The 12692-nt window shown below is 55.1% G+C and overlaps 2 protein-coding genes across 4 annotated transcripts; one reads left to right on the top strand and one right to left on the bottom strand.

The window, feature by feature from the left end:
- Window positions 1–1953: 1953 nt before the first annotated feature.
- Window positions 1954–8243, bottom strand: LOC125627852 (uncharacterized). Of its 3 annotated transcripts, none has more exons than XM_048832429.2 (3): window positions 5333–8243; window positions 3101–3704; window positions 1954–2512 (listed from the first exon to the last, which is right to left on the bottom strand). In XM_048832429.2, the coding sequence occupies exons 1-3, from the start codon at window positions 5354–5356 to the stop codon at window positions 1971–1973; spliced, it is 1170 nt and encodes a 389-aa protein (XP_048688386.2). In that variant the 5' UTR covers window positions 5357–8243; the 3' UTR covers window positions 1954–1970. The 3 variants fall into 3 exon arrangements, with proteins under 3 accessions (XP_048688386.2, XP_074977815.1, XP_074977816.1); XM_075121714.1 differs by having other exon boundaries at window positions 3101–4480; XM_075121715.1 differs by having other exon boundaries at window positions 3101–4480; window positions 5304–8243.
- Window positions 8244–8982: 739 nt separating this feature from the next.
- Window positions 8983–12401, top strand: LOC125627856 (17-beta-hydroxysteroid dehydrogenase type 6-like). Its single transcript, XM_048832434.2, has 4 exons — window positions 8983–9295; window positions 10062–10320; window positions 10721–10884; window positions 11564–12401. Exons 1-4 carry the CDS (start codon window positions 8983–8985, stop codon window positions 11782–11784), a joined length of 957 nt encoding a protein of 318 aa, XP_048688391.2. The 3' UTR covers window positions 11785–12401.
- The last annotated feature ends 291 nt before the right edge of the window (window positions 12402–12692 follow it).

A 12692-nucleotide genomic window follows, 5' to 3' on the forward strand; every position in this document is an offset into this window, starting at 1 on the left:
TCTGCTGCCAGCCAAAGATGTAAAAGATAGATGGAGTGGGTCAAAACAAGAAATAGACCAGATTTGTTTTGTACTCATTTGCCTCCTCCCCTGTCTAGGGGACTCATTCCTCTAGGTCACACTGCAGTCACTCACAGAGAAGGTGCAGTGAGGTAAATCTAGGCATGTATCAGTCAGAGGCCAGGCTAACCTCCTTGTTCCAATAAGAACAATAACTTAGGTGCACCATTTCTTATTGGAACCCTCCGTGAAGTCCTGCCTGAAATACTCCTTGATGTACAGGCACCCCCTTTGTTGATTTTAGCTCCCTGAAGCCAACCCTGTAAGCCGTGTCGTCAGTCGCCCCTCCCTCCGTCAGAGCAACGGCAGACAATCGTTCCGCGCCTTTTTTCTGTGCGGACGCCATACCAAGGCAAGCATGGAGGCCGCTCAGCTCACTTTGGCAATTAGGAGCACATTAAACACCACACGCATTATCCAGCAGTATATGCAGCACCAGAACCTGGCAAAGCGATACCGGGCGAGGAGGCGACGTCAGCGCGGTCACGTGAGTGATCAGGACATGGACACAGATTTCTCTGAAAGCATGGGCCCTGCCAATGCATGCATCATGGTGCTAATGGGGCAGGTTCATGCTGTGGAACGCCGATTCTGGGCTCGGGAAACAAGCACAGACTGGTGGGACCGCACAGTGTTGCAGGTCTGGGATGATTCCCAGTGGCTGCGAAACTTTCGCATGCGTAAGGGCACTTTCATGGAACTCTGTGACTTGCTTTCCCCTGCCCTGAAGCGCATGAATACCAAGATGAGAGCAGCCCTCACAGTTGAGAAGCGAGTGGCGATAGCCCTGTGGAAGCTTGCAACACCAGACAGCTACCGGTCAGTCGGGAATCAATTTGGAGTGGGCAAATCTACTGTGGGGGCTGCTGTGATGCAAGTAGCCCACGCAATCAAAGATCTGCTGATATCAAGGGTAGTGACCCTGGGAAATGTGCAGGTCATAGTGGATGGCTTTGCTGCAATGGGATTCCCTAACTGTGGTGGGGCTATAGACGGAACCTATATCCCTATCTTGGCACCGGAGCACCAAGCCGCCGAGTACATAAACCGCAAGGGGTACTTTTCAATAGTGCTGCAAGCTCTGGTGGATCACAAGGGACGTTTCACCAACATCAACGTGGGATGGCCGGGAAAGGTGCATGATGCTCGCATCTTCAGGAACTCTGGTCTGTTTCAAAAGCTGCAGGAAGGGACTTTATTCCCAGACCAGAAAATAACTGTTGGGGATGTTGAAATGCCTATATGTATCCTTGGGGACCCAGCCTACCCCTTAATGCCCTGGCTCATGAAGCCGTACACAGGCAGCCTGGACAGTAGTCAGGAGCTGTTCAACTACAGGCTGAGCAAGTGCAGAATGGTGGTAGAATGTGCATTTGGACGTTTAAAGGCGCGCTGGCGCAGTTTACTGACTCGCTTAGACCTCAGCGAAACCAATATTCCCACTGTTATTACTGCTTGCTGTGTGCTCCACAATATCTGTGAGAGTAAGGGGGAGACATTTATGGCGGGGTGGGAGGTTGAGGCAAATCGCCTGGCTGCTGGTTACGCGCGGCCAGACACCAGGGCGGTTAGAAGAGCACAGGAGGGCGCGGTACGCATCAGAGAAGCTTTGAAAACCAGTTTCATGACTGGCCAGGCTACGGTGTGAAAGTTCTGTTTGTTTCTCCTTGATGAAACCCCCTGCCCCTTGGTTCACTCTACTTCCCTGTAAGCTAACCACCCGCCCCTCCTCCCTTCAATCACCGCTTGCAGAGGCAATAAAGTCATTGTTGCTTCACATTCATGCATTCTTTATTCATTCATCACACAAATAGGGGGATGACTACCAAGGTAGCCCAGGAGGGGTGGTGGAGGAGGGAAGGAAAATGCCACACAGCACTTTAAGCACAGCACTTTAAAAGTTTACAACTTTAAAATTTATTGAATGACAGCCTTCTTTTTTTTGGGCAATCCTCTGTGGTGGAGTGGCTGGTTGGCCGGAGGCCCCCCCACCGCGTTCTTGGGCGTCTGGGTGTGGAGGCTATGGAACTTGGGGAGGAGGGCGGTTGGTTACACAGGGGCTGCAGTGGCAGTCTGTGCTCCAGCTGCCTTTGCTGCAGCTCAACCATACACTGGAGCATACTGGTTTGGTCCTGCAGCAGCCTCAGCATTGAATCCTGCCTCCTCTCATCACGCTGCCGCCACATTTGAGCTTCGGCCCTGTCTTCAGCCCGCCACTTACTCTCTTCAGCCCGCCACTTACTCTCTTCAGCCCGCCACCTCTCCTCCCGGTCATTTTGTGCTTTCCTGCACTCTGACATTATTTGCCTCCACGCATTCGTCTGTGCTCTGTCAGTGTGGGAGGACAGCATGAGCTCGGAGAACATTTCATCGCGAGTGCGTTTTTTTTTCTTTCTAAGCTTCACTAGCCTCTGGGAAGGAGAAGATCCTGTGATCATTGAAACACATGCAGCTGGTGGAGAAAAAAAAAGGGACAGCGGTATTTAAAAAGACACATTTTATAAAACAGTGGCTACACTCTTTCAGGGTAAACCTTGCTGTTAACATTACATACATAGCACATGTGCTTTCGTTACAAGGTCGCATTTTGCCTCCTCCCACCGCGTGACTACCCCCTCAACCGTCCCCCCTCCCTGTGGCTAACAGCGGGGAACATTTCTGTTTAGCCACAGGCAAACAGCCCAGCAGGAATGGGCTCCTCTGAGTGTCCCCTGAAGAAAAGCACTCTATTTCAACCAGGTGACCATGAATGATATCTCACTCTCCTGAGGCTAACACAGAGAGATAAAGAACGGATGTTGTTTGAATGCCAGCAAACATACACTGCAATGCTTTGTTCTACAATGATTCCCGAGTACGTCTTACTGGCCTGGAGTGGTAAAGTGTCCTACCATGAAGGATGCAATAAGGCTGCCCTCCCCAGAAACCTTTTGCAAAGGCTTTAGGACTACATCTAGGAGAACCGCAAATGCCAGGGCAAAGTAATCCTTTCACATGCTTGCTTTTAAACCATGTATAGTATTTTAAAAGGTACACTCACCAGAGGTCCCTTCTCCGCCTGCTGGGTCCAGGAGGCAGCCTTGGGTGGGTTCGGGGGGTACTGGCTCCAGGTCTAGGGTGAGAAACAGTTCCTGGCTGTCGGGAAAACCGGTTTCTCTGCTTGCTTGCTGTGAGCTATCTACAACCTCCTCCTCATCATCATCTTCTTCGTCCCCAAAACCTGCTTCCATATTGCCTCCATCTCCATTGAAGGAGTCAAACAACACGGCTGGGGTAGTGGTGGCTGAACCCCCTAAAATGGCATGCAGCTCATCATAGAAGCAGCATGTTTGGGGCTCTGACCCGGAGCGGCCGTTCGCCTCTCTGGTTTTCTGGTAGGCTTGCCTATGCTCCTTAAGTTTCATGCAGCACTGCTTCGGGTCCCTGTTATGGCCTCTGTCCTTCATGCCCTGGGAGATTTTGACAAAGGTTTTGGCATTTTGAAAACTGGAACGGAGTTCTGATAGCACGTATTCCTCTCCCCAAACAGCGACCAGATCCCGTACCTCCCGTTCGGTCCATGCTGGAGCTCTTTTGCGATTCTGGGACTCCATCATGGTCACCTCTGCTGATGAGATCTGCATGGTCACCTGCAGCTTGCCATGCTGGCCAAACAGGAAATGAGATTCAAAAGTTCGCGGTTCTTTTCCTGTCTACCTGGCCAGTGCATCTGAGTTGAGAGTGCTGTCCAGAGCGGTCACAATGGAGCACTCTGGGATAGCTCCCGGAGGCCAATACCGGCAAATTGTGTCCACAGTACCCCAAATTCGAGCCGGCAACGTCGATTTAAGCGCTAATCCACTTGTCAGGGGTGGAGTAAGGAAATCGATTTTAAGAGCCCTTTAAGTCGAAATAAAGGGCTTCATTGTGTGGACGGGTGCAGGTTTACATCGATTTAACGCTGCTAAATTCGACCTGAAGTCCTAGTGTAGACCAGGGCTAAGCTTTGGCTTGGTATTCGCTATGCTCAGAGCCCTGCTGTTTTCACCTTGCAATCTGTGGCCATGAAGCCTTTGCACGGGGGAGGGGGTAGCGAGGGCTCCACAAATCATTCACTGATTGAAGGCTGGGGCCCAGTCGATCGTGTCCCTGCTTTCCCAGGGGCTGCAAAGGCGGAAACTGCTTCCCTGGCCTCCCTTCAGCGCAGCCTCCCTCGCTAACAGGCAGGCAGGAATGAATGCACTGCCCTGGCTGGTGAACCGCTGGGGGAAAGTTGATATTTGCTGGACCTTGGGGCAGTTAATTATTCATTTCCCCAGCGATAGGGAAGGTGCTGAGATTCCACAGGACAGAGTGCTGGTTGCTGGGGGAAGAGCTGCACCACAGTCCAAGGCTGATCCTGAAATTCACGTGGACAGTGCAGATTTCGACCTCTCCCCATCTTCAAAAAATACCAATAGGAACAAGGGAGAGATTTAGGGTCTGCGTGACAAGGACAATATGCTGCGGCCGGATTACAAATCCTCCTGCTTCAGGGCATGAGCCAGCTTCTAACTATCGGGGGGCAGGAGGAAACGGTCTGTGGGAGACCCTGATCCCAGGGAACACGAGGGGGCAGGGGCCGCTCACTGTGTGTCTGGCCAGCACCCACTACGATGGGGCCCTGCTCTGGGTCAGGGTCTGTGCAGCGCCTGGCACATTAGGGCCCCTAATTTCAGTCCCCGGGGGGGGGGGGGGGGGGGGATCTGTGCAACACCCAGCACAGTGCGTCCGTGATCAGTATGCAATCCAGACCAGTGAGGGGCTCTGTGCTCCCTGCCCTGCAACCTTGCTCCAACGCGGACTGTTCACAACCTGCCACTAGCCTGCAGGTCACTCCCTGGTGTGTGTGTGTAACTGCAGCCTGCCAGGTGCACCCTGGCTCTCACCAGCCTGGGTTACAATGCAGGGTGACCCTGACACACTCCCAGTCCCAGATCCCCCCTGAAACGTACATCCTGTGCTGCCCAGCCCCCTCCTGGACAGGGTGAATGCGGTAAGTCTCTTATTCCTTCAGGGGAATAATATACAGCAGCTTGTCACCTGAACCAGAGTTACCCAGACACCTCAATGTAAACACACTGGGTTAGGTCAAACAGTAAAACAAGCTGATTAGCTACAAAGCAAGAGGCTTGAAGTGAGTACGAGCACCGAGGCATACAAAAATCAGAAATGGCTACAAGAAAAATAAAGATAAAACACTTCCTAGTGCCGAATTTAACAACCTGTATCCGATACAAGCGGAGTTCCTCACCACATGCCTCCAGCGCACGGTCATACTGACCGAACTCTTCAAGTCAGGCCCCGTCCCCCAGAGTCCAACAGCTGTTTCCTTGGTCTTCTCAGCTGCAGAGAATGAGATGGGTAGGGAGAGAGAGGGGGGATTCCCTGAGGTGTTTGTCCCTCCTTTTTATCATTTATGTCCCCCCCATCCCCGAAAAACATTGCCAGCTGAGAACCAGTGGACAAAGCATATATGTGGAAGGATGTTCCCTGCTGGGTTTTTTCACCTGCATGTACTTACATGCAAGTTTCCTTTTGTTTCCTTCCTTCCCCTTTTGCACCTGATGACTCTGTTTACTGCTTAAATGCAGCTTAAGGCAAACACACAGTCTTTTGCTCAGGACAAACCCGCTTGCTGACTTCTGCCAGGGCACGGCTGTGGGGTTTGGACTGTGTGTAAATCACATCGTGCGGGGAAAGCGTCTCGCTTCACATCCAATGCTGCCAAGCCTATGTGGTCAGGACACTACTGATCAGCAAAGGATGAGTTTCCAAACGATACCTCCCCAGGCGTCCCTTGTACAAAGACGGTTACAATGGCGTGCTGGGTGTGAATACAGGGGTGCATTGCATCATGTGGGGGCAGGGGTTGCACAGTGCCAGACACAATGGGGCCCCCATCTCGGTTGGGGGTGTGTGACTGTGTAATGCCTGTCACAATGGAGCCCCAATCTTGGTTGGGAGGGGGGTCCGTCCAGTTCCGGGCACACTGGGGCCCTAATCTCAGAGAAGCACCAAAATCCTGGGCGTTCCCTTCTGTCGATCTCTAGGCAAATGTTATACCAATAAAATAAAAACGAGCAGGATCTTATTAAAGGGGAAAAGGCCAGATGCCATGTTTACTGTGAACACAGAAAGAATCCTGGTAAGCAGTCAGTTATAGCAATGACATTCCATCCAATTTCACATTCATTCACACACACACGGGTTCTGCCAGGTTGTTATCATAGTTACCAGCCTTAGAGTTGCTCGTACCAAGCCACTGGCCAGGAGGCCTGGACACAAGGAGGGAGCAGGGCCTTGTCAGATGTGCATCTGATGCTCCTGGAAGTTGGTTTGCAGAATCAGACCTAAAGTCCTCAGTCTTCAGGGTCTGTTCTTGTAGGGATCCATCCTCCTGTATTTGCCTCGTCATGCTGTTCTCACGTTTGAAGTGACAGTCAGTCACACAGATGGCACAGCAAGGACGGAATGACAGCATGTTGTTGTCTTGTTCTTCGGCCCCCAGTCCCTGGGGCAAGTATGCCCTCAGGGTTATCAGGCTGTCTCGTCCACTGTATTCTTCAGCCAAACGCTCTTATTTTAAGGCTGGCACCTCAATCTTTAATCTTTCATTCCTCGTTCAATCATACATAGAATCCCACTCACACTCCATCGTATATCCTGTCCCATCTGCATTTTGTCACCTACCCATCCTTTAACATAACCATTCTAACATCAGTGGGCCATGGCACACTTCAATAAGTCTACTCATCCCACTTGTTACCCCTAAAAGGAAACGAACAAGATAAGCATGCAAGAGTGGGGGGTTCACAGATCTTATTCTGGAGTTTAGGATGTCACGGGGTCCCCGGGCGATGCTCTGGAACTGCTCCCTATGAAGCCAGTCAGGACTCTGGGGAAGTCTTCTCTCTGGGAGCAGCCTGTCTGCAGGACACACAGCTCACCCGGCTCCACCTTCCTGGGTCTGACCTCGGAGCGCATTCGGCATCCTCTGCCCCTCCGTGCACTTCCCACAGCAAGTCCGCCCAGGTGGGCTCCTAGGGAAGCCAGAGGGTCCTGCCCCCCAACTCCGCAGTCAGACGGGACTCTCAGCCAGCCAGTAAAACAGAAGGTTTATTAGACGACAGGAACATGGTCTAACACAGAGCTTGCAGGTGCAGAGAACAGGACCCCTCAGCTGGGTCCATTTTGGGGGGCAGTGAGCCAGACAACCCCTTCTGCCCTTCACTCCTCGTCCCCAGCCAGACCCAAACTGAAACTCCCTCCAGCCCCTCCTCCTCTGGGTTTTGTCCCTGTCCCGGGCCAGGAGGTCACCTGATTCCTTTGTTCTCCAACCCTTTAGCTCTCACCTGGCAGGGGGGAAGGGCCCAGGCCATCAGTTGCCAGGAAACAGGGTGTCAGCCATTCTCTGTGTCCAGACCCCTGCACACGCCTGCCCTCTAGGGCTCTGCAATGATCATACACCGTTATCCCACCACCTAGATACTTAAGAACTGCCTAGGGGAAACTGAGGCACCCCCACTCTATTCAGAGGAAACATTAAGAACAGTCCCACTTCGTCACATAGGAAAACAAAGTTTGTACCAGCCATCAAGGACAGCTGTTATCTTGTTACTTTTAGAATAAACTCCTTGTCTCTGGATGTTTTTCTCCAATTGGCACAGACCTTGCAAATGGGCATAGACGTTGCAAATTGGCAGGCCTCTTTCAGCGAGCACAAACTCAGCAGGCCGAGAGACATATTTTCTTTCTAATGGTCACGCCAAATCCGGGGGTCTGTTCTGGAATTGTTCTTTCTTACATTTTCCACAACATAAAACATTAATTATTACTTTTCATCCAACCCACGCCCATTCCAGCTAATCAGCCTGCCCAGCCACACACTTCCCCGCCTACAGACTAGGCTTTGATACCCCCAGTCTGAGCACCCAGGAACTCAGCACCGCTGGGATTTCACGGGCTGGTTTTTCTGAATCCCTTTTGGGGCCAGAACAAACTGACACAACCCTTTTGTTTATGCACAGGCAGAACCTTGCACCCTGGCCTTTCCTCTGTTGATGCATTCGCCGCCCCCATCCACTGCTCAGACGCCTGCCCGGGACCTCTGCCCAGCTCCGCTCCACGGGGCGTGGTATGTCCTTCACCTTCGTTGTGTCCATCTAGTCCGAAGGCTGCAGACCAGGCAGACCAGGCGGGAGCTGACAGCCAAGGCAAGCGGAGATCTTGCTCACAGGTAGCTGGTTGGAGGCTTGACGGAGCAAAGGGGCTGGTGTCCTCCTGCGTGATTGATACAGGGAAGGGTAGGGGGCAGGGGCTGGCTCAGGGCTGCTGGCTCGGGCAGATCTCAAAGGGACCATGAACCGTGGTCTGCAGGCCGGCACAACTGCTACCTAGGGCGAATCAAAGGGGTGGGTTCTCCCCTGGCTGGCCTCTTGTCCCGGCATTCACCTCCGTACCCAGCGGCTGTAAACCGGCCCCAGCTGGGATCTCCTACCGTTTGAGGCTGGTGAATTTAGCGGGGCTCGGTGTGTTGGCAGCAGGGCTCGTTGGGAAACCTAGACTCCTGCGGCCCAGCGGGAGTTGCTGGCTGCTAAGCGCAATTGAAAATACGGCCCGTGTTCAGAACATGGGGGGGCTGAGAGCTCGGGAAAATCGGTTTTATGTCCATAAGGAGTTTAATTCTAAAACCCCAGGCTCCGTCTCTTCTAAAGTCCCACTTGTGTTAGATGCGTTGGGCCGTGGTGCTCATGAATCCTGTGGCCGCTGCAGGCAGGCTTCTACGCACTCCTTCGGTGCTCTGCGCTGTTAAGCGGCTGCTCCGACCCACCCCAGAGCTGGCTGCATTTCAGCGCAAGTCTTGCCCCATCTGGCTGGTTGGTTTGTTTGCAGTGCGGGAGGATGTGGCTGTACCTGGCCGCCCTGCTGGGGCTGTACTTCCTGCACCGATGGTATCGGGAGCAGCAGGCAGTGCAGAACCTCCGAGAGAAATACGTCCTGATCACCGGCTGCGACTCCGGCTTCGGGCACCTGCTGGCCAAGCACCTGGATATGCGGGGCCTGCGGGTGCTGGCGGCTTGCCTCACCCAGCAGGGCGCGGAGCAGCTGAAGAAGGCGACGTCGGAGCGGCTGCAAACGGTGATCCTGGACGTCACCCGCACCGACAGCATCGCCGCGGCCACCGCCTGGGTGAAGGAACAAGTGGGGGACAAAGGTGGGGCCCCTGAATCCCACCTGCCCCTTTGCCAGGGGCAGCTCTGAGCTCACACAGGCTGGGGCTGTGCTAATGCGACAGCCAGGAAAGGAGTGAAGGGTTGGGAGCTAGGACTCCTGGGTTCTATTCACATCCTGGGGGGAGGGAGTGGGGTCTAGTGGTTAGAGCAGCAAGCGCTGGGAGCCAGGACTCCTGGGTTCTATTCCCATCTCTGGGAGGGGTGTGGGGTCTAGTGGCTTAGAGTAGGGGGGGCTGGGAGCCAGGACTCCTAGGTTCTATTCCCATCCTGGGGGGAGGGAGTGGGGTCTAGTGGTTAGAGCAGTGAGCGCTGGGAACCGGGACTCCTGGGTTCTATTCCTATCCCTGGGGAAGAAGGGGGGGGCTAGTGGTTAGAGCAATGGAAGCTGTGAGCCAGGACTCCTGGGGCCTAGTGGCTTAGAGGGTGGGGGGCTGGGTGTCCTGCCCTCCCCCAGCTCCAGTTTCAATGCACCAGTTCTTCTCCGCCAAGGACGAAGCGCCGTCGGCAGCTGCGTTCAAGGCACAGTGATGCCAGATGATGCCAGATAACCTCAGCACGCTGCAGACGGTCCCGGCCCACGCCCAGAGAAATGGCCCTTTAGTAGCTGCCCCAGGCACATATGGGGGATTGGGGCCAGGACGGGGGTTGGTTTAATTGCCAGGTGTGGATGGACGTTGGTGCTGTTAGGAGATTTCAGATCGAAGGGGAACAGCCTCCCGCCGTGCTCATTCGCTGTCCCTTTCCCAGGGCTGTGGGGCCTGGTGAACAATGCGGGGATCATCGGCTCCCTGGCCCCCAACGAGTGGCTGACCAAGGATGACTTCGTCAAGGTGCTGGACGTGAACCTGATCGGCCTGATCGAGGTGACCCTCAGCGTCCTGCCCCTGGTGAAGCAAGCCAGGGGCCGGGTCGTCAACGTGGCCAGTATCCTGGGCCGGCTGGCCTTCTACGGAGGGGGCTACTGCCCTTCTAAGTATGGCGTGGAGGCATTCTCCGACAGCCTCAGGTACCTGCGAGAGCCGCCTGCTCCCCTGCCCCACCTTGGCCCCAGATCAGCCCAGAAATGGCCAAGTGCAGAGAGGCCCAGGGCTAGGAGTTTCTAAAGCAAATTTGGGGCCCACAACTTTTGAGGGCCTGCCCTGAAACCCCTTAAAAGAGCCTGAGTCGCAGAGATGATCCTTTGCGCCCGCTCTCAGGGGAGCAGGCTCCTTTGAGGGTCCCCCGTCGGGCCCCCAAATCCTTAGTCCTTTGGGAAACCTGTCCCTGGCCACTGATTTCCAGGTGCTTTGATTTTAAGGGGCCCCACTCCAGAAGCGTTGGGCCTTGTTCCCAAAGGGGGAGCTGGGGGGGGCTCCCGAAATCGGCGGCGCCCGGTGGCGGGCGGTGACGGGCTCGTTCCGTTCCAGGCGCGAGCTCCGGCCCTTCGGCGTGAAGATCGCCGTGGTGGAGCCCGGCTATTTCCGCACGGTCATGACGGATACCCAGCACCATCTGGAGTGCCTGGAGGAGAGCTGGCGCCATGCCTGCCCCGAAGTCAAGGAGAGCTACGGGCAGTGTTACTTCGACAGCCGTGAGAGCTCTTCTGGCGCCGTGGGGAGACAGGGGCTCTCTGGGCAGGCTCCCGAGGGTGGGAAGAGGGGAGAAGCCAGGCAGCCCATACACAATCTGTCCCCTCGTCTCCCCTGACGGGGACCCCGGAGCTGCTCTGCCTGACTACAGCCACATTTCCGCAAAGGGGCGCTCGACGGCTGTAATGGACTCACGCGCTGGGTGTAGGTGGGAGAGGCTGCCCTCTGCAGGACGGATGCACGCTGCGCGGTTGTGGGGGGTCCACCCTACGCTGTTAGCAGCTAATGGAGATTCTCCGCAGGTAGGACTTTTGCAGCGGGGGCTCTGAGTGCGTTTGAGGGGTGTCGAGTCCTCCGAAAATTTTAGCCTCTCCCCAGAGAGTCAGTTGCTTCCAACTAGGGGATTCCCCAGAGTTATGCACTGACATTGACTGGAAATCCAGTTCCCAGGGAGTCATCGTTATGTTTAAGAGTCAACCCGCCAATGATCTGAATTGGGGCCGAGCTATTGACGCAGGCTGCCTGCAGACTCAGGAAGTCACCGTAACGGTCAGAGCATTTCTTTGCAGCCGCAGGGGTCAAATCTTAGTCTCCCTCCCCTCCCACAAAGGGCTGAACCCCTCTGGATTGAAATCTGGGGGGGAGGCATGGGACTGACCTCTCCCCCTTGTCTGCTTACAGTCTACAAGCTCACCAGAGAGTCACTCTTGACAAAGCCCAGCACCAATCTCTACCTGGTCACCGACTGCATGGAGCACGCGCTGACGGCCCGCCACCCCCGTACCCGCTACTCCGGGGGCTGGGACGCCCAGTTCCTCTACATCCCCCTCTCCTACCTGCCCACGGCCTTGGCGGACTGGGTGCTGACCTGGACCTGGCCCCGCCCAGCCCAGGCCGTGTAAGAGGGGGAAGGACAAACAGGGGGCATCCCAGGGGGCGGAAGAGGAAGAAGCAGGGAAATCCAGCAGGGCCCAGCTGCAAAGAGCAGCTTTGCCTGTCTGCACCGGGGGGGCATCTGCACTGGAATTGGTGCCAACCCCCCCCGCGCAGTGCAGACGAGCACAGTTCCCGGCAGCTCCTTCTTAAACGGGACTGGATCCTTCTGTTGAATGGTTAAGGGCCAGATCACTTCCCAGGCAGGTGGCTGGGAGGTGCAGGCTCTCACCAGCTGGGGAAAGCCAGCTCGAAAGCAACCAGGGAGGCTACAGCCTTCAGCCCCAGCTGGCCATTACAATCGTTGGCAGCTCAGCGAACACCCGGGCCAAGGCAGTGCAAAGCACCCCTGGGCCAGCTTGCTTCCAGGGCTCGTTTCCTTCTACCGCCCCAACTGCCTGCCTCCACCTGATGTCTCTTGCCTTAGATTGGAGGCTCCTTGGGACAGGGCATCTCTTTGTTTTGTGTTCGTACAGCACCTAGCACAGTGCAGGGGGGGGGCCCTGGTCCCTGACTGAGACCCCCAGCGGGGAGGAGGGTGCGGGCGCTACCGTCATACACCGAATAAAGAAATATTTCCCATTGATTCACTCACGCCCTTGGCTCTTTGGTTCCTTGTTTGGATGGGAGCATTTGCTGCATTTGAATAATACCGAGCTCGTCTCACCCCTAGAACTCAAGGCACCGTACAAAGGAGGGCTGGGGCAGGATCCGTTTTTACAGATGGGGAAACTGAGGCACGGGGGGGGGGAAGACTTGCCCAAGGCCATCCAGCAGGCCAGTGGCCGAGCCGGGAAAAGAATGCAGCCCTCCCAAGCCCCAGTCCAGCGCTCTAGCCAGTAGGCCTCACTGCCTCCCATTTTACACAGTGACACTT

This window comes from Caretta caretta, chromosome 20 (assembly GCF_965140235.1).
Source record: "Caretta caretta isolate rCarCar2 chromosome 20, rCarCar1.hap1, whole genome shotgun sequence".
Taxonomy (NCBI): Eukaryota; Metazoa; Chordata; order Testudines; family Cheloniidae; genus Caretta; species Caretta caretta.